Source organism: Danio rerio, chromosome 6 (assembly GCF_049306965.1).
Source record: "Danio rerio strain Tuebingen ecotype United States chromosome 6, GRCz12tu, whole genome shotgun sequence".
NCBI classification, from domain to species: domain Eukaryota; kingdom Metazoa; phylum Chordata; class Actinopteri; order Cypriniformes; family Danionidae; genus Danio; species Danio rerio.
The window spans coordinates 23,742,334-23,765,493 of record NC_133181.1 but is presented as its reverse complement, the minus strand read 5'-3'; the positions used below and the strand labels follow the sequence as shown (position 1 = coordinate 23,765,493).

General features: G+C 34.1%; 1 protein-coding gene across 12 annotated transcripts in view; it reads left to right on the top strand.

Annotated features, from left to right (window-relative positions):
* The window catches only part of rptor (regulatory associated protein of MTOR, complex 1), a 272,362-nt gene extending 250,971 nt beyond the window's left edge, over positions 1 to 21,391 (top strand). For 9 of the 12 annotated variants that reach the window (XM_073954060.1, XM_021471743.3, XM_073954056.1 and 6 more), the window contains 6 exons: positions 3,662 to 3,768; positions 4,670 to 4,797; positions 10,681 to 10,767; positions 10,857 to 10,973; positions 17,091 to 17,220; positions 19,577 to 21,391. In XM_073954060.1, the coding sequence (XP_073810161.1) occupies positions 3,662 to 3,768; positions 4,670 to 4,797; positions 10,681 to 10,767; positions 10,857 to 10,973; positions 17,091 to 17,220; positions 19,577 to 19,645 (638 nt within the window). In that variant the 3' untranslated portion in view covers positions 19,646 to 21,391. The remainder of the gene's footprint in view (positions 1 to 3,661; positions 3,769 to 4,669; positions 4,798 to 10,680; positions 10,768 to 10,856; positions 10,974 to 17,090; positions 17,221 to 19,576) is intronic. The other 3 variants (XM_073954059.1, XM_073954055.1, XM_073954061.1) reach the window with 1 other exon arrangement.
* The last annotated feature ends 1,769 nt before the right edge of the window (positions 21,392 to 23,160 follow it).

Here is a 23,160-nt window from a genome sequence, read left to right as displayed (position 1 = left end):
AAATTATAGTCACCTACAGTTGAAGAATTTGGGTATTTCTAGCTCTGAAGACACTGTAGCTGTTTTTGTTGTCTGCGCCTTTAATGCAAATGAACTAGTTCTCCCCACCCACTGTATCCACATGCTTGTCAGAGCCAAAATGATCTCTCTCTATTGCTGTGATGTGTGTCTCCATTTCCTGATGCGTCTCACGTAGATAAAAACACAGAAACGAAGGAAGCCAATCTTTATAAGAAATACTACAGTAAGTACTTGATGTATTAGCCTACCTGCAACGATGAGTCACACACAATGCCATTACAATGTTAAAGAGCCCCTATTATTCATGAAATAGGGTCATATTTTGGTTGTAAGGGTCTCAAGCAACACTCTAATATGCATGCACGGTCAAAAAACACTTTCATGGTCTTAATTTCATAATCTGCATTTATTTTTACCTAATTATCCCAGCGACTCTCATATGAATCGTTCAAGTTCATTTATTTATAAAGCACATTTAAAAGCAGTCACAAGACTGACCAAAGTGCTGTACATAAGACAAGGTAAAAAAATAAAAAGACAGAATATATAAACATAGAAATAAGGCAAGAGAAACGTCTGTAAAAATGTTTAAAAAATAGCGATAGAACAAACTATTAAAATAATCTTAAAAAGCTAAGCTAAAAAGGTGTGTTTTCAGAAGTGATTTAAAAAAAGATTTTGATGGAGCCATTCTAATCACAGGCGATAAGGTGTTTCACAATCGAGGACCTGCCACATAGAAAGCTCTGTCCACTCTAGGTTTCAGCCTAGACTGTGGAACTGAAAGAAGATTCTGCTCACTTGACCTAAGAGATCTCACAGGAGTGTAAAGATGAAGTATCTCTAAGAGATAGGATAGGGCTAGATTATGGTGGGATTTATAAATTAGTAAAAGCACTTTAAAACCAATTCTGAATTGCACAGGCAGCCACAGGCCTCTTGGAAAAGGGGTAGTGTGTTCATATTTTCGGCTATTACAAATAAATCTACAGCAGCATTTTGGACCAGCTGAAGGTGAGAAACCTGGGATTTTGACATGCCACAGTAAAGTGCATTGCAGTAGTCTAACTGTGATGAAATGAATGAGTGGACAGCCATCTCTAGAGTGGTGAGATTTAAAAAGTGATTGAACGTTAGACAGCAGATGTAGTTGATAAAAACTGGAGACAATAACCTAACTGATCTTTTGGTCTAGTTTTAATGACTCATCAAAGATGACACCTAGATTGTGGATATGGGGCGATCTAAAGGCAAATAAGCAGCCCAAATCTAGGCAAGAGGCCTGAACGTTATCAGTAGGGCTGAAGACAATCACCTCTGTTTTATCCTCATTTAATTATAAAAAATTTTGAAATTGTGGTATAGCCAGATTTTGATCTCATCTAAGCACCTTAGTAAGGTACTAATTGTGAGAGGGTCATTCCTCTTAAAAGGTAAGTAAATCTGGGTGTCATCAGCATAAAAACGTAAAGACACCCCATGACCTCTTAAAATGACTGCCAGCGGAAGCATATATAATGAAAACAGTGAGGAAGCTAAGACTGGTGTGAGATCATGCAAAGAGGATAAGAAGTTACCTAATTTACCTGAAAACTTTCTTTCAGAGAGAAAAGACTTAAACCACTTAAGGAATGTGCCTTTCAAGCCCACAACTGACTCTAATCTGGACAGCAGGATAGAGTGATCAACAGTATCAAATGCCACTGACAGATCTAGAAGAACTAGGACCACAGAATTGCCAGAGTCAGTGGCTAGCAGGAAATCATTAAGTACTCTGAGGAGGGCTGTTTCAGTGCTATGAGCCATTTTAAACCCAGACTAAAACAATTTCAGCGATACAGTTGCTTTTAAAAAAGATTGCAGTTGATAGATTTTTTCTAAAATCTTAGAGCAGAATGGTAAGACAGAGATAGGGCGAAAACTATTCAGAATAGAGGGATCCAGTGAATGCTTTTTGTCCTTAAAATGGATATTTTGTTAGTGAAGTGTCTCAAAAAGCTTTCACATAGAACATTTGAAGCAACAGGCATTGATTGAACAGCTGGATTTACAACAGAGTGTATAACTGAGAACAGAGCTTTAGGTGTAGAGTGATTCATTTGTTCCCAAACCCCTCCTTAGCGCGAAGCTAATCTATGCTGATTGGACCGATGATAGCCTGCTGTGATTGGTCGACACTGACAGCCTTCAGCGCGAGACAGAGTGAAATGCCCAGCAGATAATTAACAATATAAAAGTTGTCACAGTGCATACACACTTCATAGTGTAAGGCGTGGATTTTGGCTGCCAGTGGGTGAATGTAAATACAGACGATGGATTTGAAGATACTAAAGACTAACAATTTTATTGAGCAAAAACTCCAAGAACTGGCGAGGAGATCTCCTAGCTTGTCACACTCTACGTGCTCTTTTCACACAGACACACACTCACATTACCCTCCTCTCAGAGGACACAACACACACACACACACACACACACACACACATAACCCTTCTTCTCAGAGGACACAACACCAAAACATTTAAAAACAGAGAATGCACTTTCGGGTTGAGAGCGGTGTGATCGAAGGAACAGAATAAAGAGTTAACCTGATACAGTACACGCGGTTACAAGTAACAAAACACAACTAAATACATAATTTGCAAACTACAGTAAACAAGGCGACATTTTTTTAATCACACATACTTACACTTGTGAAATGGAGGAAGAAACTTATCCATGATGCACTGATCCATGTACTGACAGTCTTTACTGATCCTTCCTTTAACAAACGGCCTATGAAGTCTTCTTTGTAAGCATGTCATTTTCAGAAGCACTCGAACTGCTCTGCTGAGGTTTCATTTTTGGGAAGAGACAGACAATAATATCCATCTTCACATCGTGACTTTATTCGGCCGGCGTGTGTGTGTGTTTGTGTGTGCGTTCGTGCGTGCGTGTGTGTGTGTGGCTTTTTTCTGTGTTAGTGGGCGGGGCTACAGGTTTCAAATCTCCGGGGTTTGCACGCGCAACTACTTGTTTCGTAGTCACGTAACAAGTTTTTGTACAATTTACAAGCTTTTTGTGATCTTTGTAACAATTTAAATCATATTTGAAATCCAGTTGAAACCACTAGTGAATTACTACTTTGTTACTATTGTTTCTTTGTTTTATTTTCACCAGTCACTGTCTATAATGTGTCCTCAGTGAACTCTGAATTTTGGCATAAATTATTGGACTTCTAAAACCATACCATGTTTATAAGCTGTAATTTATTTTTATTTTTTAAAGATACAAAAGTTTCACTTTGCGCATTCAACTAATTCAAGTTGTAGGATACTTTTATTATTCAAGGGTTATGACAAAATTTGGATGCCTTCACCATTTTTTCATTCTAAAAAAAATAAAAAGTGTATTGTGTGACTGGACCATCTTTTATTACAATGAGTGTGTGTGTGTGTGTGTGTGTGTGTGTGTGTGTGTGTGTGTGTGTGTGTGTGTGTGTGTGTGTGTGTGTGTGTGTGTGTGTGTGTGTGTGTGTGTGTGTGTGTGTGTGTGTGTGTGTGTGTGTGTGTGTGTGCAAGCGTGCATGTATGTGTGCGTGCGTGTGTGTGCAGGCATGCGTGCGTGTACACACATGTAAAAACCATCCATACTCTTGAAGGTGCAGGTATGGTGGTGGACTGGGAGCAGGAGACTGGCCTCTTGATGACGTCTGGTGATGTTCGAGTCATACGGATCTGGGACACAGAAAGAGAAATAAAAGTTCAGGTATGGGCTGAGTTACACACACTTTTACCTGAAAAACACTGGTCCCAGATGAGCTTTATTAGTCCATTAGTTTTGTGCATTACTTCAATTCGTGGCTCATGTTTAAATGAAATGTTTCATTTAAACTTTTTTACTAAACATTCAATTGTCAGATGATTGATATTGTAGGTCCATATACAGTTGAAGTTTAACCCATTTCTAAAGATAATAGTTTTAATAACTCATTTCTAATTACTGGTTTATTTTATCTTAGCCATGATGACAGTAAATAATACAGCTTAAAGTGACATTTAAAGGCTTTGCTGGGTTAATAAGGTTAACTACGCAGATTAGGGAAATTTCCCATTTGTAATGATGGTTTGATCTGCAGACTATTGAAAAAAAAAGTTTGCTTAAAGGGGCTAATAATTTTGTCAATAAAATATTTGTAAAAAAGTTCAAAACTGCTTTTATTTTTGCCAAAATAAAACAAATAATACTTTATCCAGAGGAAAAAATATTATCAAACATACTGTGAAAATTTCCATGGTCTGTTAAAGATAATTTGGAAAATATAAAAAATAAATAAATAAAAAAATCAAAGGGGGGCTAATAATTCTGACTTCAACTGTATGTTTAATTACCCCTAAATAAGTAGTTTTTCTTCGCAAAGCACAAAATGCTAAATTGGCATTTCAGTTTGCCATTAGATCTTCTTTTATTTCAATTCAATTAATTTTTAAAATTTAGATTTTGTCAAAGCTGCTTAACATAGACTTTCTAGTTAATTGAAACTGTTTTCTATATGATTCACTAATAATATTAGTATGTATGATCTTTGAATATTGGCGCTAAAATGTTGTTCCACGTTAAATTAATTAGCACACCTCCATTTAATCAAGCTTTTGTGTCTGTGTTGCAGGACATCCCAACAGGAGCAGACAGTTGTGTAACCAGCCTGTCATGTGATCCTCAGCGGTCATTAGTAGCCGCAGGCCTTGGAGATGGATCTGTTCGAGTGTATGATCGAAGAATGGGACCTAATGAGTGGTGAGTCACTGAGTTTTTTGTCTACATCCATTGCCCATCCAATTTCACGTGACTTAAAGACCAAATCAATTATTTGGTATTTGTAATTTGGTGTTTTGTAAGTGTTCTATTTTAATATTTTACCGGAAACGACCCAGGCTTCTCCTAAAAGATAATTAGATAATAATAAATAATAATATAAACATAAAAATAAGATGTACAAGAGGTGAAAAAAATATATATTTCTCTGCTTTTGTTAATCTTTGAACAACAAGTGGCATGTCCGAAATTATTCAAACCCTTTACAAACTGTCACGGTCAATAGGAAAATCCAAAGTTCTTTACGTTTCAAATAGTCCTAGCTTTTCTGAAGCACCCTAATTACCACGATTTAAACAGCTATTTTAATCAACTCAGTTGTTGAAAAAACAGATATATTTTTATAGTATACATCTGTTTTTTCTGTGTTGACCATTGCTTTTCTGACCATTCTCATAATAAATCCTGCATTTGGATCATTGTCAGCATCCCTTTACATATCACAATAAAGGCTTTTCTACTTATTATTAAAGGGAATATAGAAGGGTATAATTAACTTTTTGTTCAAATATTAAAGATTTTTTTTTTCCACAATGATTCTTTTATACATCTTCTTATTCATCATAGACATGTCATCAGCAGATTCACTTTTTACTGTCACTTGTTTACCGCTTTAACTTTTATACAGTTTTATAGAGAATTAACAGAGGTTTAGGTGTTGTTTTTCGCTTGCTGTTACCGTAATGGTGGTCAGTGACTGGGATTTTTCTCCTTGATTTCTTAACTTTAGCTTTTCTCTGGGTGCTGTAACTCAGCATTTATAATACTCCTTTGTTCTAATGTATGTAATTCTAGTCTTGCTCTCATTAGGCTAGCTTTATAGGTTAAAGCCCAGTAGTATGATTAATTATACGTAATATTTTACTGTGTTCCACTTTGTTTCACGTTTTTCGTCTCTTTTTTTCTAAATATGCACGTGTTGCACATATGACATATTAGAAATATTTCTTCATGAACTCTAACAGTAGTTTGCCAAATTGAGGTAGTTGATTCTGTGATTGAAATGAGTTCACTTATGTTTTAATCCAGTGCATGAATTTTTACTGCAACATACTTTAAAATAACAGCGCGTTATGGGCAACTACAGCTGCCAGTATTTAACAGTTAAATTACAGGACAATTTTTTTGTACAGAATTTAGAGAAGTTGTTCTATAAAAACACAGTATGTGGCTGGCAATATTAAAAATACCATATTAATGAATCAAAAATGTATGTTTTACTAATGCACTACCAAACTGCTCTGACTTCATAAATCAGATGTCATAAATCAACTGACTTGATCAGAAAAGAAATCAGCACTAAAATGTCACTCCTGTCCACTGAGTTTGTTTAGTCTTGCATTTGGCCTTGGACAGGTAAAGTGTCTGTTGCAGTTGTTAAAGTCGCACATGCAAATTCTATAGGAAAAGGTGTAGTTAAATCATGAAATGTCATATGAATATTTACATAATGTCAAGTCGAAAAACTCCTTCTTGTGCTAGTAATTTCAAATGCTCATGATTTTCCCCTCTGCTTGTCACATGGGGTTTCCTCTTTTTTTCTGCTTTTGAATAGCTTATAAATGCGTGCGTATTATACTTTCACTTTCCGTTTTGCGGGAATCGCGCAATTCAGCGTCAATTGTTTGAATAAAAGACAAGGAAACTACAACAAAAAACAAAATCACTGTTATTAAACACAGAACTTTAATTAACATAACGGAAAAAACACAACAATTCTACAGGCTGAAATAACTGTGGACGTTGGAACCAAACAAGTAACAACCATAAAACTTTTTAACCATAAAACAAAACCGCTGCAAAACGCCAAGTTGCCTGTACGCTAGTTTTAAGTTTTTTAGAACTCCGAGGCTAATACGCACCCACACAGGATTAACTATAGCAGCAGCCGTTCTCTTATCGCGTCTTTTCCGCTTCCAAGTTTGTTATTTCTAATATAAGAATATATAACAATATGCGCGCACAAGTGGAGCGATGCGCTTGCTTCTTTCCGGGCGCACACAGTAGAAACATGGTGAGACATCTCATGACAGACATCTCATGGTGAGAGTTGTGCGTGTCTATCAGTGCAATGTAAACAAATGATATGTTAGACAAATTATTATTAAAAGTATTGTGTATGCATGAATGCAGATGACAACAACAGTTAATTTAAATGGCTACTTATCTAATATAAAGCTTGAATTTACATTAGACGTGATAACAGTGAAAGCATGATTATTCTTCCGACAATATAATCGTACAACCAAAATCTATAATTGTTGCATCCCTAATTGTTATGCAGTTCAAAACATAACATATGAATGTGTCTGAATGTAGAAGAAGCCTACTTAAGCAATGCACTGCTTTTGTTGTGCTCTGAAATACAACATTTGAATGTTTGTAAAAAAAAAAAAAAAAAAGTCTAATGTACAAAGCACTGATATTATGTAGTTTCAAAATACAATATATTAACATTTTAATGTAGAAAAAGCTAACGTGGCTGTCTTAAGGAGCAAAAATATACAGCATGTGGGCCCTTAAATGATGTTGTGTCATCACTTAGCAAGTTATATCTCTCCAGCCTTTCCTTTAGGATGCTTTTCATGAACCGGCCCCCATGACAAACTAATTGAATAGCCCTGTCTTAATGTATCAGTTATATAATAAGAGCTTAGTCCTTATGAACAATCCGTTTATAAAATAGCCTACATTATTAACGAATCTATATGCAATTAAAGAATAAACCAAATGTGAAATATGATCCTTGCATAATGATCACAACAAAACAAGCTAGCACTCATTTTATATATAAACTATAAATAATTTTTTTTTTTTAAATGTTAAGTAATGGAACATTATGTAAAAAATCTAAAGACTACAGGCTAAATAAAAGCGCCTTGTCAGAGCTAAACATCACCGCACGCGTGTCAGTTTACAGCTTCTGTAAAGATAAGACAGCCTATACAGATCACACAGTCTCAATAAACAACATGTAAATGTATAAACATTTCGATAAGTATTGTTATGGAATATTTATAACGATATGATCTTGCTTTTGGTTATATCGATACCAGCTTTGAGCTCTCTCTCACAAGCGGCAGTTGACAGGCGCTGCATAGGGGCGTTACACTGTCAGAGGCGGAATACACTACACAGCATACACTGGCAAAATGTTTTATTCTTAGTTTTATTTGTTGGCGATTTGCGTGTTGTTCCTTTTTTTAAAATACCTTTTATTTTTAAAATCTCTCAAGGTAATGTTGTCTATCGGGTAACATAATCTCCCTCAGAGATATTAGAGTTAAAGATCGTGGTGGGCAGTATGACTATTGACAAACACTGCCCTGTAAGTTTACGCACTGCATAGACTGTAGGTCTACAGCTCTGGTGTGTTATAAATTGCAAGTTTTTATTGTAAAGTATAGATTATAACCCAGTAAACAGTAAAATAATATTTTTTGAATGGCTTGCCTATTGACGGCTTATAGGCTAACCGTTAAGCTTAAATAGGCTGAGCATATTTTTATTAAAATTAAAACACATTACTACAAATTAGCCACCCTTTGATTTTTTTTTTTTTTTTCGTTTATGTATATTTTTATCAAACAGAAAATGCAATGAATAGTTTATTTTGGGTTTCATTTTATGCTGTATTTTGACAGATTTTGCAAAGGCTTCAGCTATTCTACCTGTCAGCTGGTACCAGCCTCAGTTTTGCGACTTGACTCGTTAGGCATCTGTGTCTGTATGACAGCGAGAGAGAGAGATGAGATCAGACCTCAGATTTGATGTGTGGCCGCACATCAGTTAATTTATTGCAATTAAATAATATAGGCTCATCTAAATTAACTTTTTATTTATTAAAAGCTGAAATATTGCCAGACAGACGAAGCAACTTTCGGTTTTTGAAGAGATCGTCCTCACACAAGACGCACACACACACACACAGGTTAGCCTACACTCTTGTCGGCCTATTCATTATTGATTTATTTAACATTAAGCACATAATAATCAAGTGCAAAAAAGAACAGCTGAACTTCAGAAAAAGTGCTCACGGCTGTTGCCGCTATGGTTGCTTTGTTTCTCTGCAGTTGGCTTATTAATGGCGTGGCATTGCTAAATCACTCTTGTTTTAATAAAAAAAAAAAAAAGATCATTTTTTATTAAACATTGTGAGATGATGGTCGCGTAATTTTTAAAATGAGAGTATGCGTTGCGTATTTATGGCTATTGATCTTATCTACCCGCGACCCACCCATAGTTGAACATCAAGTAGGTGTGTTGAGGTTGCGTGTATAAATTAGTTGTGTTTCCTCCAACTGCTGACACTTTGTCAGGCAAAGTTTGCAGATTGCCTCATTACCGTCTTCAGGTTCTCTTTTTGCATTTGGTTTGAACCCAAAATATAGCCAAACGCGCTTTTGCATTTTGTTTTGACACTTAATCGTCCACCATTCTCTTTCTGTAAATTCGACTCCTCTCGTTCTCTTTATGTGATAAATAATATATGACGCATTGTAGCTATATTCAGATGATAATTATAGAGCATGCTCTCATCTTAAGTAAATTATTAAGAATTATGTTTCCCATTTAATTTAAAAAAATTTATAAAAAAAAACGAATACTTAAAAAGAAAACAAATGTGGGGACGGTGTCACGGTGAAAAAGTGATGTCACCGGTGTTGCGTCTTAAAACCGGTATCACCGCCTATCGTGGCAAGCCTAGTCACATCCATCAGTTTGTATGTGTAATTGTACAATCTTCACATTCTGTACTTCATCTCTGTGTCCCACAGCTCATTCAATGTTGTTGAGTTATGTTTTAGTAATTTACACTCAGCCTGGCAGTCCCAGTACTTTAAATTGTAAATTGCTTGATAAAATTTAAGTAAACTTGCATCCCATGCTCTGCATACACTATGATGTTGTTCAAATTATTTTTAAATACATTTTTGACTCCTTTCCCAGATTTCACAATTTCATTTCAAAAACAGAAAAGGTCTGTTGTACAACTGTTTTCAAACACACATTGTAAATAATAATAATTTCCTTGAATTCTAGTATTTATTATGTGGTTAATTTCCACTAAAATATGTACATTATATTAAAAAATAAATATAATATAAAATGTATTTAAACTATTTTAAATATTTATTTAAAATGTATTAAATTTATTGTTATAAATTACAATTAAAAAAATTATTGTATTTATTGAATCTAATTAAAGAAAAAAATGTACACTATAATAAAAATGGCTGGATTAAACAAAACTTTCCCAAATTTACCTGCGATTGTTGTAAATTGTACAAGGCAATTTATTCTTTAATTTTTTGCCCCCACTTGTCGCATGCCTTACCTGTATTACTTTCTTACCTCTGTAGTACATAAAAGATACGTTGAAGAATGTTGGTTACTCATCAATTTTAATTTCATTGAACTTTTTTTTTTTATCTAAAAGAATACATATGTGTTCATTATCAAAATGAATTCATTCATGAAGGTATGAAAATTGTAAAAGAAATTCTTTTTTTGGACAGATTGATGTATACATTTTCAAAGCAGCCTTGTGATTAAAATAATTGCTTTAAAAAATCTTACTGATAACTCCATGAGTTTGTCCAAAGTGCTAAAATGCACAGGAAACAGCAAATGCAGAGGAAACATATTTCTGATAAATTATCGTCCATGTTCAAACTAAAGTAACCATTTGTTATTCTGTGTTCTGGTGCAATCTGTCATAGTACTGCAGTTCCATCAATGCTCAGCAGTGCTTCATCATATTTATTGACTGTAAGTGCCCTAAACAAATATCTTTTTCTACAGTCGTGTGATGACTTACAGGGAACATGGAGCTTGGGTGGTTAAGGCACACTTGCAGAAAGAGCCGGAAGGACACATTATCAGTGTCAGGTAATTGCGAATAACATTCTCATTAGTTAAAAAATTGGGACTGACACTCTTTAAATTCAGCTTACAAAGTTTGTTTTTCTTTCTTGCAGTGTAAATGGAGATGTGCGGTTCTTTGACCCACGGATGCCAGAATCAGTCAACACCTTGCAAACAGTGAAAGGACTGACAGCCCTAGACATCCATCCACAGGCAAATTTGTTTGCTTGGTGAGGGATGCAGATGCACTGCGTTTATTTTATTTTATTTTTTCACACAATCATTGTATTCTTTAGTATTCTTGTTGTTTACAGTTTATTTGTACTATGACTTGATTTTGATTCATTTACTAAATGTCTAATTAATTCAGACATTAATGGTGGCCAACTCATTGAAGATAACATTACTTAAACTTTGTAAAATTGTGTGTGAAAATGATCCTCTTTGTGTGTGTGTGTGTGTGTGTGTGTGTGTGTGTGTGTGTGTGTGTGCGTGCGTGCGTGCGTGCGTGCGCGCGCGCGCGCGTGTGTGTGTATAAATATAAATATATATATATATATATATACATACATAGATACATAGATACATACATACATACATACATACATACATACACATACAGTTGAAGTCAGATTTAATAGCCCCCTTTGAATTTTTTTATTCTTTTTTAAGTAATACCCATATTATGTTTAACAGAGCAAGGAAAATGTGTTGAATAAATCTTCTCTCTGTTAAACAGAAATTGGGGAAAAAAATAAACAAGCGGTTTAATAATTCAGGGGGGGGACTAATAATTATGACTTCAACTATGTGTATATATATATATATATATATATATATATATATATATATATATATATATATATATATATATATATATATATATATATATATATGCACACACACACACACAGGGTTGAGACAATGAAACTGAAACACCTGGTTTTAGACCACAATAATCCATTTGTGCTGTGTAGTGCCATAGAAATTTTCAGCCATTCTTCCTGCGAAATAGTGGCCAGGTCACTATGTGATGCTTTTGGTGGGAAATATTTCCTGACACAGACTCATTAATATTTAAATCTGGTGACTGTGCAGGCCATAAGGAATATTCAACTTCACTTTCATCTTTGTCAAATCACTCTGTCACCAGTCTTGCTGTGTGTTTTGGTCCATTATTATCCTGATACCTGGCACCGCCTTCAGGATACAATGTCTGAACCACTGGGTACACATGGTCCTCCAGAATGGTTCAGTAGTCCAGCACAAGTATCGGGTCTAGGGAATGCCATGATAATGCAGCCCAAACCATCACTGATCCACCCCCATGCTTCTTGAAAAGCTTCTATGTACTATGATGGTGGTACGCTTCTTTGGAGTTTTTCTACATTGTGACTCTATTGGATGTGGGAAAGACAGTGAAGGTGGACTCATCAGAAAACAACACATGTTTCACATTGTTCATAGTTAGGCATAGGGCGATAACCAGTTTAAACATCATGGTTTCAAGGTTCAAAAGTCTGGTTTTAAAATCAATACAATTTCTTTTATACATGTGGTATATCATTTTTTTTTTTTGTTATACGTGTTGGCAAATTTATTTTTAGGGCAACAGTATCTCCAGCAGCAAAGGATCATCCACATTAGGGATGCTAATGATTACATTTTATTGATGACCAATAAGCATGGACATTTTGGAGAATGCTTTGCATTGAGACCCATCCATGACTTCACAAATTGCATAATCAAGTGTGTACTGTTTGGGGGTCTTTAAGCTTTTTCTTATAAAGGGCCAAAACCAAACTTGATTGAGGGTGGCAGGCTGAAAGTAAATATTTCTGCCTTAGTGTCACTCTTTTGACGTTGCATATTAGGGGACACATAAATACCTGTTATGCGCAAATCTTATTCTCATATCCGCAAGTGCTGCTGTTAATTCACAGATCAGGTAATGAATTATTGATTATCCAAACTTTAACTACTTTTTCTAATATATTAAGGTGTTTTGAGCAATTTTATCTGACAGACTAGCACAAATATGTAGACATGTGGCGAGTATCTCATTTCAGTTTTTGAGTTCTCTCATCCTTCCAGCTGAGTTTGTTCTTCCGAGGTAATCCGAGAACACATTTAGTGCTGCGAATAGATTGTAAAGCCTGACCTGGCTCATTGTGGTCAAATGACTTGATTAAGCAAAGTAAAGTATAACTGACATTTAAAGTATAACTGTCAGTATAACTGACCGCCACAATGGATGGTTTTGTCATTAACAGTGAAAACAGTTTAATATTGGCTACTCTTTTATTTTTCATCATACTTCATACAAAAAGACATTAATGCAAACAGAATATTTTACTTTTGTTTCATTTGTATAAAAATCTTATTTAACAAACTAGTTTGTGTTTTTGCTGTTGAAGCATAGTACATCAAATGTTATTCATTCATCTTGTTTACTTTGTTGGTAACTGACCAAAAAATATATACTAAAATTAAGATAAAAATTATACCAAGCGAAAATTATTCCAAAAAGACTTTTTTTTTTCCAACAAATTTATATGAGTTGTATATTTTAGTTCATGCCCATCTGCTACACAACTGTGAAGTTGGATAATTTGTTTCGCTCCATGGAATAAAAAATTTAATTAATCCTTTACTGTAATTGTTGTATCACAAACCTATATAATCAAGTAAAGTCATATATTTGATTAAATTTTTTAATACAAGTCATTAATGGTATCGCATACCCTTTGCCCTGGCCGATGCTGATTCGCACTGCTCAAAAAATTTAGCTAGGCAGCCCGAGGAGCTCCATATGGAAACATTTGGTTTTTGTTTACCCCATGAATAAAGCTGTCAACATTCTCACCTCTGAATAAGTTGGTTTTAGGTACTTGTAGATTAAGGTAGCATTCATAAAAGTACTGCCACAGTAGAGATTTGTTTCTAGCAACACCCCTGCTATATCCATATATAATAGTTTAGTTTTTTGCATATAGTGCTCCATTACTTATAATTATTTTTATTTTTTATTTTTTGTATTTATAGTTTATTTATAAAATGAACACTTTTTGCAGTGATCATTATGGCAGTAATATATTATAGGCTTATTTTTCAGTGTTCTTTGAATGAGATACTGTTTTTATCCATTGCATTTAGTCATTATACAATGATATTGAATAAGTTATTGCTTCTTACTAGACTTTCGAAGATTTTTTTTCCCTTTGTGTAATAATGCCTGCGTTATTAGTGTATATTTACATGTCATAAAGCAGACACAACTCACATGAAAGGGGTAAACAAAAAATCTATTAATTGATCAATAATTTAAATAATATTCATTCGATTTAGTTGAAATCGACATCCCTAATCAACATTAAAAGCATCTGTCAGCCCACAAACATCTGAAAAACAATCACTTATACAGCAACATCGAAGCACGTTATAGACCTGAACAGTCCAGTGCAGCTTACTTTATATTCAAAGAAAATATCCAAAGGTGCCTTTTCAAGTTGTAGGGAAATATGTGTAATCAAGATTGCAGAAACAAATGATTTTTTAAATATTTTAAGTATTTCTTTAAATAAACTATATTGTGTTCAATTGGAATTTTTTTATTTTTACCCAGACAATTAAAAGAATGTATTTTAGAGCAGTAACCACTTTACCTTAAAATCGTGATATTTTTATCCTAGGTTATTATACCGTCAGGATCATAGACCTGCCTATAACCCAAAATTTTTGTAGCTGGCACCCTTAAAACAGACATTTGGCTTTGGCAAAGGTTTGGCTATAGCAGCCCAGACATGTTTATTGACCTTGTGGATCTCCTAACTAACAGTTTTGATGGAAACAGGAGAGTTGAGGTTCACATTTAATTCTTTAGTGAGTTGGGGAGCTGTGGTTTTATGTTTTAAGTACCCAGATATCCCTTTCAGACAGCTTGCTTTTGCAGATTGCCTTTCTGTTACCTATTCTTTTGCACAGTTACTCCTGTTGGATATGGTTCATCCTTCTTAATGGTATGATGACATTACCCTGGATATTGTGGATCTTGATACATTACCAAGACTTGCTGTCTTGATCAAAAATGTGCCAGTGAGACATGCACCCAGAAGTTTGTCCTCTTTTGAACTCTGATATATCAATAGTGTGCAATAGTGTGACCTAAATATTTTAACCACTGTGCTATAACTCGGATAATTAAACCCTCACACTCTGCTCTTAGTGGTGGAATGTGCATTCAATGAAAATTACCCACCAGTCTGGTCAAATTTAGCCATGAAATCTCCAACACTAAATTGACCAGTGTTTCAGTTACATTGGCCATATTGTGTGTGTGTGTGTGTGTGTGTGTGTGTGTGTGTGTGTGTGTGTGTGTGTGTGTGTGTGTGTGTGTGTGTGTGTGTGTGTGTGTGTGTGTGTGTCTGTCTGTCTGTGTGTCTGTGTGTCTGTGTGTGTGTGTCTGTCTGTCTGTGTGTCTGTGTGTGTGTGTCTGAGTGTGTGTCTGTGGGTGAGTGTATATACAACTTCAGCTGTGTGTGTGTTTAAAAAATATACTGGATAAGTGTGATTCATTCCGCTGTGGCAACCCCTGATTAATAAAGGGACTAAACTAAAAAGAAAATGAATTAATTATTGATTAAAAATATATATATAAAAACTATTTTTATTCTAGTCAGAATAAAACAATAAAGACCATATCATACACCCGGTACAATATGGCACCAAGTGCATAGGACATGATATGCTTCCAGAAAGTGTGTTTGAATGTAACTGTGTTTTTTTTTTACCTAATTGAATTTAGAAATTGTTTTAAAACAAATCTTTGCACTTAACAATTTACAAAATTACATATGTAGGCCTAGGCTAAGGGAAGTCTTTAGTGGAGGGCGCCCACCACCGTTTTCTTACTCCACAAAAGTACATGAGTGAATTAAAAGTATTTTATCTTTAAATTTTCTTTAACTGTTTTCTCACTGGTGAAGACTTGTAGTTTTTTCACTTACAAAGATTTTTCACTTACACAATTCTTTTAGACCTCATCATTTTAAACCATATTTTCCATCCTTAAAATAGTAAAAGTTAATTTGAACACGCCCTTAATGCTTTTGTTCAATGCACTTTAGACTTTGCGCATAGATCTTTAAAATATAGTCCTATAACTTTCTTTAGAATAAAAAATATTTCAGAAAATACAATGAAAAATACCTTGCTCTGTTAAACATCCTTTGGAATTGAAAAATAGATCATTTTTATATTAATTCACAGGAGGGCTAATGTTGACTTCAACTGTATTCATATTGAGACTTTATTGAGAATATATACATTTAAGAAATATTTCCCAAATGATAAGTAACAAAGCAAGAAAATTTTCACTGTATTTTGATAACATTTTATTTAAGTTATTTTATTTCAGCTATTTAATATTTCAAAAGTCATTTTAAGGTCAAAATTATTTGCCCTGTTGAGCTATATTTCGAAAGTCTACAGAACAAACCATCATCGACATACAATGATTTGCCTAACTACCCTAACCTGCCTTGTTAACCTAATTAACTGAATACTAGTGTCTTAAAAATTATCTAGTACATTTTTATGTACTGTCATTATGGCAAAGATAAAAGCAATCAGTTATTAAAAATGAGTTATTAAAACTATGAATTAATTATTGAAAAAATCTCTCTGTTTAACAGAAATCGAGGAAAAAAGGAGGCTAATAATTCTGGCTTCAACTGTACATAGTATAAAAAAACATCTTAAATAAACTGTAAACTTATACACTTTTTTCCCCAGAGGGCACTGTATTACAGGACCAAAATAAAATAAATCAATGCCCATGATTAGATTAGATTAGATTCAACTTTATTGTCATTACACATGTACAAGTACAATGCAACAAAATGCAGTTTAGGTCTAACCAGCAGTGCAATAGCAGCAAGTGCAGGATACAGGTATAAGTCATAAAGTGCAGTTATAGAAAAACTATGGTGATATTTACAGATGGATGTCCAATGAACATTATATACAGATTGTATTAGCTATGAACAGAGATTTACAATAAATGAATATATGTACAGGTTGCTATTTATAATCAAAAGTGTGCGGATAAATTAACATGATTACAAATGTGTATGTGCAGTGGGTGTGTACATAATTACAAATGTCCATGTGCAGTGCGTATGTGCAGTTCAAATAAGTATGGGGGGGGGGGGGGGGGGGAGTCAGTGAGGGGCAGAGTTCAAGGGATATCTTAAAATATAATCATGATATCATTTAGTTTTGAAATGCTTGACCTTTCCTGTTTATAATCATCCCATTTTCTCTCTTTCTCGCACATTCTTTCCCAGTGGCTCTATGAATCAGTTTATAGCTGTGCATAACTCTAATGGGGATGTGATCAGCAACATTAAATACTATGATGGTTTTATGGGGCAGAGAATTGGAGCCATCAGCTGCCTGGCCTTTCACCCTTTCTGGGTAAGGAAGTTTTCTCATTCTACATTTCTTACAATAAACAGTGGTGTTGTGAAAAGCTGCTTTAAATTTTAGTTGCTCTTGAACTAAGTTGAACATAAAGTTATACAGTACAAGTGCTAGTGACAAATATTGCCAACTACACTAAAGCTACTTAAAGGAGCATTTTAAGTGTATTCTTTGATATAACTTCTTAATGTTACATTGAAAGCAATGAGCAATATGGCATTAAAGTAAAAAAACTAAAAGTAAAAGTATCAGTTAATTGTTTACACATGTTATTGGGACGTTATTCTAAAGTTGCAATTATTCATTTATTAACTGTTAATAAATAAGAAATAGTTGCAACTTTAGAATAACGTCCAAATAACATACACAAGCTAATAACTAACACTAATATATTAACTCACACTCTACAGATCACCTGTTTATAGTTTGTTAAAAATCTACTAATACCAGTGAATCTTTATAGAACAGCAAATAGATGGAACAAGTTCAAGCCACAGAAATTTTATGTGATATTTAAATTATAAAATGTTTGTACCTTAACCTTGTTCCACTCATAGGCATTTTTGTGTGCTGTATTTTACCAAAAAAAAAAACTCCACAGATGAAATGTTGAACATTGTGTTTAATGTATACTGTAGAAACACACATACTGAGCCTTCACTTGGCAGAACAGCAGTATACAAACGAATACACACCCATGAGGTTTGGGCACTTTTTGTGCTAAACATGAAAACAAAATAAATACAAATTTCTTTTATTAGAAAAATTCTACAAAAGTTTCACTGGTGTTATTAGATAGTTAACAAACTTTGAACAACTGATCTGTAGAATGTGAGTTAATATATTAGTGTTGGTTTTTAGCTTGTGTATGTTATTGGGACGTTATTCTAAAGTTGCAACTATTCCTCATTTACTAACAGTTAATAAATGAAGAATAGTTCCAACTTTAGAATAACGTCCCAATAACATAAATAAACTATTAACTGACACCTAACAAGTCTTTAGTAAGTAATTTACTAACAGCTTGATCATGATTTATTACTAATATATTAGGTATAGGTATAAATGATTAAAATACAGTTAACAAGTCATTTAAAACGTATTAACTAACAGCTTGTAAGTTATCTACTGACCATCTATAAGGTACAGCTATAAATAATTAACAAACTATTAACTTTTATTTAACAAGTCATTTATAACTCATTAACTAACAGTTTATTATTGGACTATTAACTAGTTATAACGGATAATTATTCTAAAGTGTTACCTCGGGCTTAAAGAAATTACTTGACAGTTTAGGACATTTGTTTATACCCTCAGCTGACTCGAATAAAGAGCTTGATGAGCATTACATTGCAATATACACTCATGGCTACAGACTGGAGACAAAAAAAATACTGAAGAAACATTTCATGTGCAAATCCATTTGAACAGAAACATAAATACAGTCTACTTTTGACCTGAGTTCAAAAATATGTTTTTGCTAAAGGAAAAAGATACAAGTGTCTTCTTTTTTTGAATATTTCCGAAATGATGTTAAACAGAGCAAGGAAATTTTCACAGTATGTGTTTTTTCTTCACGAGAAAGTCTTATTTGTTTTTATTTGGTTTGAATGAACCAAATTTTCATTTTTGGGACAAAATTATTTGCCCCTTTAAGCAATTTTTTTTTTCGATAGTCTACAGAACAAACCATCATTATAGAATAACTTGCCTAATTACCCTAACCTGCCTAGTTCACCCTTTTTACCTAGTTAAGCCTTTAAATGTCACTTTAAGCTGTATAGAAGTGTCTTGAAAAATATCAAGTAAAATATTTTTTACTGTCATCATGGCAAAGATAAAATAAATCAGTTATTAGAAATAGGTTTTTAAAATTATTATGCTTAGAAATGTGCTGAAAAAATCTTCCCTCCATTAAACAGAAATTAGAGAAAAAATAAACAGGGGCGCTAATAATTCAGACTTCAACTGTGTGTGTGTATTAATATATATATATATATATATATATATATATATATATATATATATATATATATATATATATATATATATATATATATATATATGTATATACTAAATATATTAAATAGTGCTATATTGAGTGAATTATAAGCATTCATTTCATGTGCTTTTTAATGCAAAAGGTGAGTTTTGAGAGTATGCATAAATGTCATAAATGGCATTTTTTCCCCAGCAAAAACATCTCTGTTTTAAATTTTGGTCAAAAGCTATTCACCCATTGACAGTAAAAACTACAAACAAACTTCTTACGTTTAGCCAATAATAAGACTTCTTATAAAAAATAAAACTTTTACACATGTATATAATTTTTCTTTTACCCCTTTAGCCTCATCTTGCAGTGGGCAGTAATGATTACTACATGTCCATCTACTCAGCGGAGAAGAGACTCAGATGACCTCCAACCACTGACCCCTCCTGACCCATTTTGGATGTAAATGATTTCCTGTACATATGCAACAACCACAATGAATGTCTTAAGAAGGCTGCTGAACCAACACATGATGACTATATTATTATCCTTGTTATTATTATCAAGATAATTATCATTAAGGATTTATTGTTTGTAGACGTGGAGCAGTGTGTATTAATTAAATTGCATATAAAAATCTAAAAACAACAACAACATCAACAAAAAACTTTGGCTTATGCTGGCTGATGATTTTCACTGTCATGGAACTTCATGCAGAGCCTGCAGTAAGAAAGACAAGAGACTGAAAGATTATAAACTTCCAGGTGTTCCAAGCAGCCAGGAGAACGCCTGTGACTTAAACTTTTTGAGTCTGTCGGAAGCCTTGTGCCTCATATCTCTTCTAAAACTCTGTCAGTGTTGCTGTTGATCTATAGTTTAATTGAGCACTCTTACTATTCAGTCATAACCTTCCTTAAACATCCCTGCTTCTGTACACACACAGTGCCAAACCATCTCCCCACACATGCATGTACACAAAAGCTGCATTACACCTCAACAACACAAAATTCAGTTTTCAAAGCACTGAACACAGACAACAATCATACATTTGCATCCACACTGTGTAGTGAGGAGCATGTGAACAATGCTAGGTTTTGTAAGCTCAAATAATCAACAAGAAGGTATATAAATATTTCAAAACAGAAAAGTAAAGATAAGAAGTGAGTTTGCCATGCATTTTTGGTACCAGGGCTGTGCAAAAGCCTTAAACTATAAGTTTAGTCTCTCTCTCTCTCTCTCTCTCTCTCTCTCTCTCTCTGTCTCGCTCTCTCTCTCGCTCTCTCTCTCTCTCTCACTCTCTCTCTCTCTCTCTCTTTCTCTTTCTCTTTCTCTCTGTCTTCTCCTTATGTGGAATGCGATACAACTATCATGTCTCTTTCATAATATTATCATAGCAATTTCATGAAAATATGATTTTTTTCTGTTTTTGTTACCTTTACTTAAGTAATTCTACATTTGTACTTCTACAAGTTTTAAGATGTTAAATCCATGTCACACAACAGTTTACATATAAATAATACTTAGTGTTTACTGTAAGCCTAAATATATAGTTAAAAACTAAAACTAAAGCTATAGTTATAGGTTTCATTGTGAGGTGACAGACCTGGATCAAATACTTAGAAAGACTCGACTTATATATCGTTTCCTTTTGGATAATCTTGTCACAGTTGAATTATATTTCTTTCAAATAATTCCATTCATGGTTTACACTCAAATAATAGATAAACTAATTAAATTTTAAAGGTCACTTCTTGTTGGATGTGAAGTTAATACATCCTTCAAAACATCGGATGATGAATGGCAGATATGTTTATTTCTTGAAGTGTGCTTTTATTTGTTATTTTGTTATGTATGTAATATATGTATTTATTTATTTTTTTTCTTTTAACTGGATTAATTTTTTTGTTTGTTTGTTTTTCGTGTTCCAATTTCTTTTCTCAATCTTTTTTTTAACTTGTATTTCATAACCTGTTTCTTTTTTCTACAATGTTCTGTCAAAACTCTAAATTAGAAATAACAGTTGTTTTTTCACTATTCCTTGTGACTAAATCTGCAGTTGGATTCTCTCCCCTTTAGGACATTATTTTTCATCAAAATGTGGTTTAGAACATATTGGTTTTATTCATGAGTTTTGTCAGTATATTGCCAATAAAGTTGATTTTTAGCCACTTGTTTGGGAGCTGAAGGTCTGCTTATGGCTTCAACTGACTGAAAATTACTGCTTTATTAAAATTGCTTTAGGTTGTACCATTTTAAAAGCATGTGTTTTGTGGATGGGGGGTTGTGCTGGGAGATGTGTTCTTTATGGCGCTAGACTGCTTTTTTAGTGGTTTAAAAGATGAGAAGAAGGTATTCAAATAAACCAGAAACATTAATGTACATTTCAATTTGTTTTATTTGACTGGTAGCTTTGTTTGGTATTGTCATACCTTTATCTGTTTACTCTTAAATATTGGAATATGTTTTATTATTATGTACTTTTGTAGATGAACTGTGTTTGGAAACTTTAGGTATTTATGAACAAAACTCATATTTTGTCGATTAACAAGTTGCCTTTATCCTTGTTTGAATAGTCTATCAAATTAATTTTTGCCATCAAGTTCATTTGACAATGTTCTCTCATATAAATAATTTTGGTATAGATGTATCCTCCTAGGGCTTGAATGTCTACATACGTATACAACATATTTTATCTCTTAAGTGGCTACCTAAATTACTTTGAACGTGTTATGAAATGTTTTTTCACACTTTTTTTTACTGTCCAAAAAGGGGAAAAATGCTTTTACTCTCTGATAGTCAAAGCAAGTAAAAAAAAGTCTATGCTATGTATGCATTAGGGAAAAAGTGTTTTATGTAAATTCGGACCATGAGTCCACATTTATGGACATCATTTTTCTCTAAAAGTACACAACATCATATCTAAAGATGATACGGTCAGGGTTCTGCTACTCTGGTCTTGGTTTGCATGCACCATGTGCTTGTGTTGTCATGAACACGTGGTTAATGAGTTATCTCATTGGCTGTGTGTTCTAGTCTCGTTTTAAGTGAGCACATGGCTTGAGTTGTCTCTGTCTCATGCGCCCTCTATTGTCTAGTCCCACCCTCCTTGTTAACCCATTGTGTTCACCTGTTTGTTTGTTAATTTCCCACAGTTTATAAACCCCTCATGTCTGCTGTCCTGTGCCAGTTCGTCATCACATGCCGTTGTTTGAAGTCTTGTGCTGTCGTGTTTCCAGTCCTGATCCTTGCCAGCCTGCCCAGTCCAGTTTGTTTGTGTATGTATTTGTTTTGTTAATGTTTTCCCCCTCAGGGTAGTTTATTTAGCATTTTATTTTACATGTGTGTGAAAGGAGAACATATATGTGTGAGAAGAGAACACATGTGTGTGAGAGGAGAACACGTGTGTGTGTGTGAGAAGAGAACGTGTGTGTGAGAGAATACGTGTGTGTGGGAGGAGAACACGTGTGTGTGAGAGGAGAATACATGTGTGTGAGAGGAGAACGTGTGTGTGAGAGGAGAATACGTGTGTGTGAGAAGAGAACGTGTGTGTGAGAAGAGAACGTGTGTGTGAGGAGAATACGTGTGTGTGAGAGAAGAGAATACGTGTGTGTGAGAGAAGAGAATACGTGTGTGTGAGAGGAGAACACGTGTGTGAGTGTAGAACACGTGTGTGTGTGTGTGTGTGTGTGTGTGTGAGGAGAACACGTGTGTGTGTGTGTGTGTGTGTGTGTGTGTGTGTGTGTGTGTGTGTGAGAGGAGAACACGTGTGTGTGAGAAGAGAACGTGTGTGTGAGAAAAGAGAACGTGTGTGTGAGAAGAGAATACGTGTGTGTAAGAGAAGAACACGTGTGTGAGAGAGAGGAGAACACGTGTATGTGCGTGAGAGAGAAGAACACGTGTGTGTGTGTGTGTGTGTGTGTGAGAGGAGAACACGTGTGTGT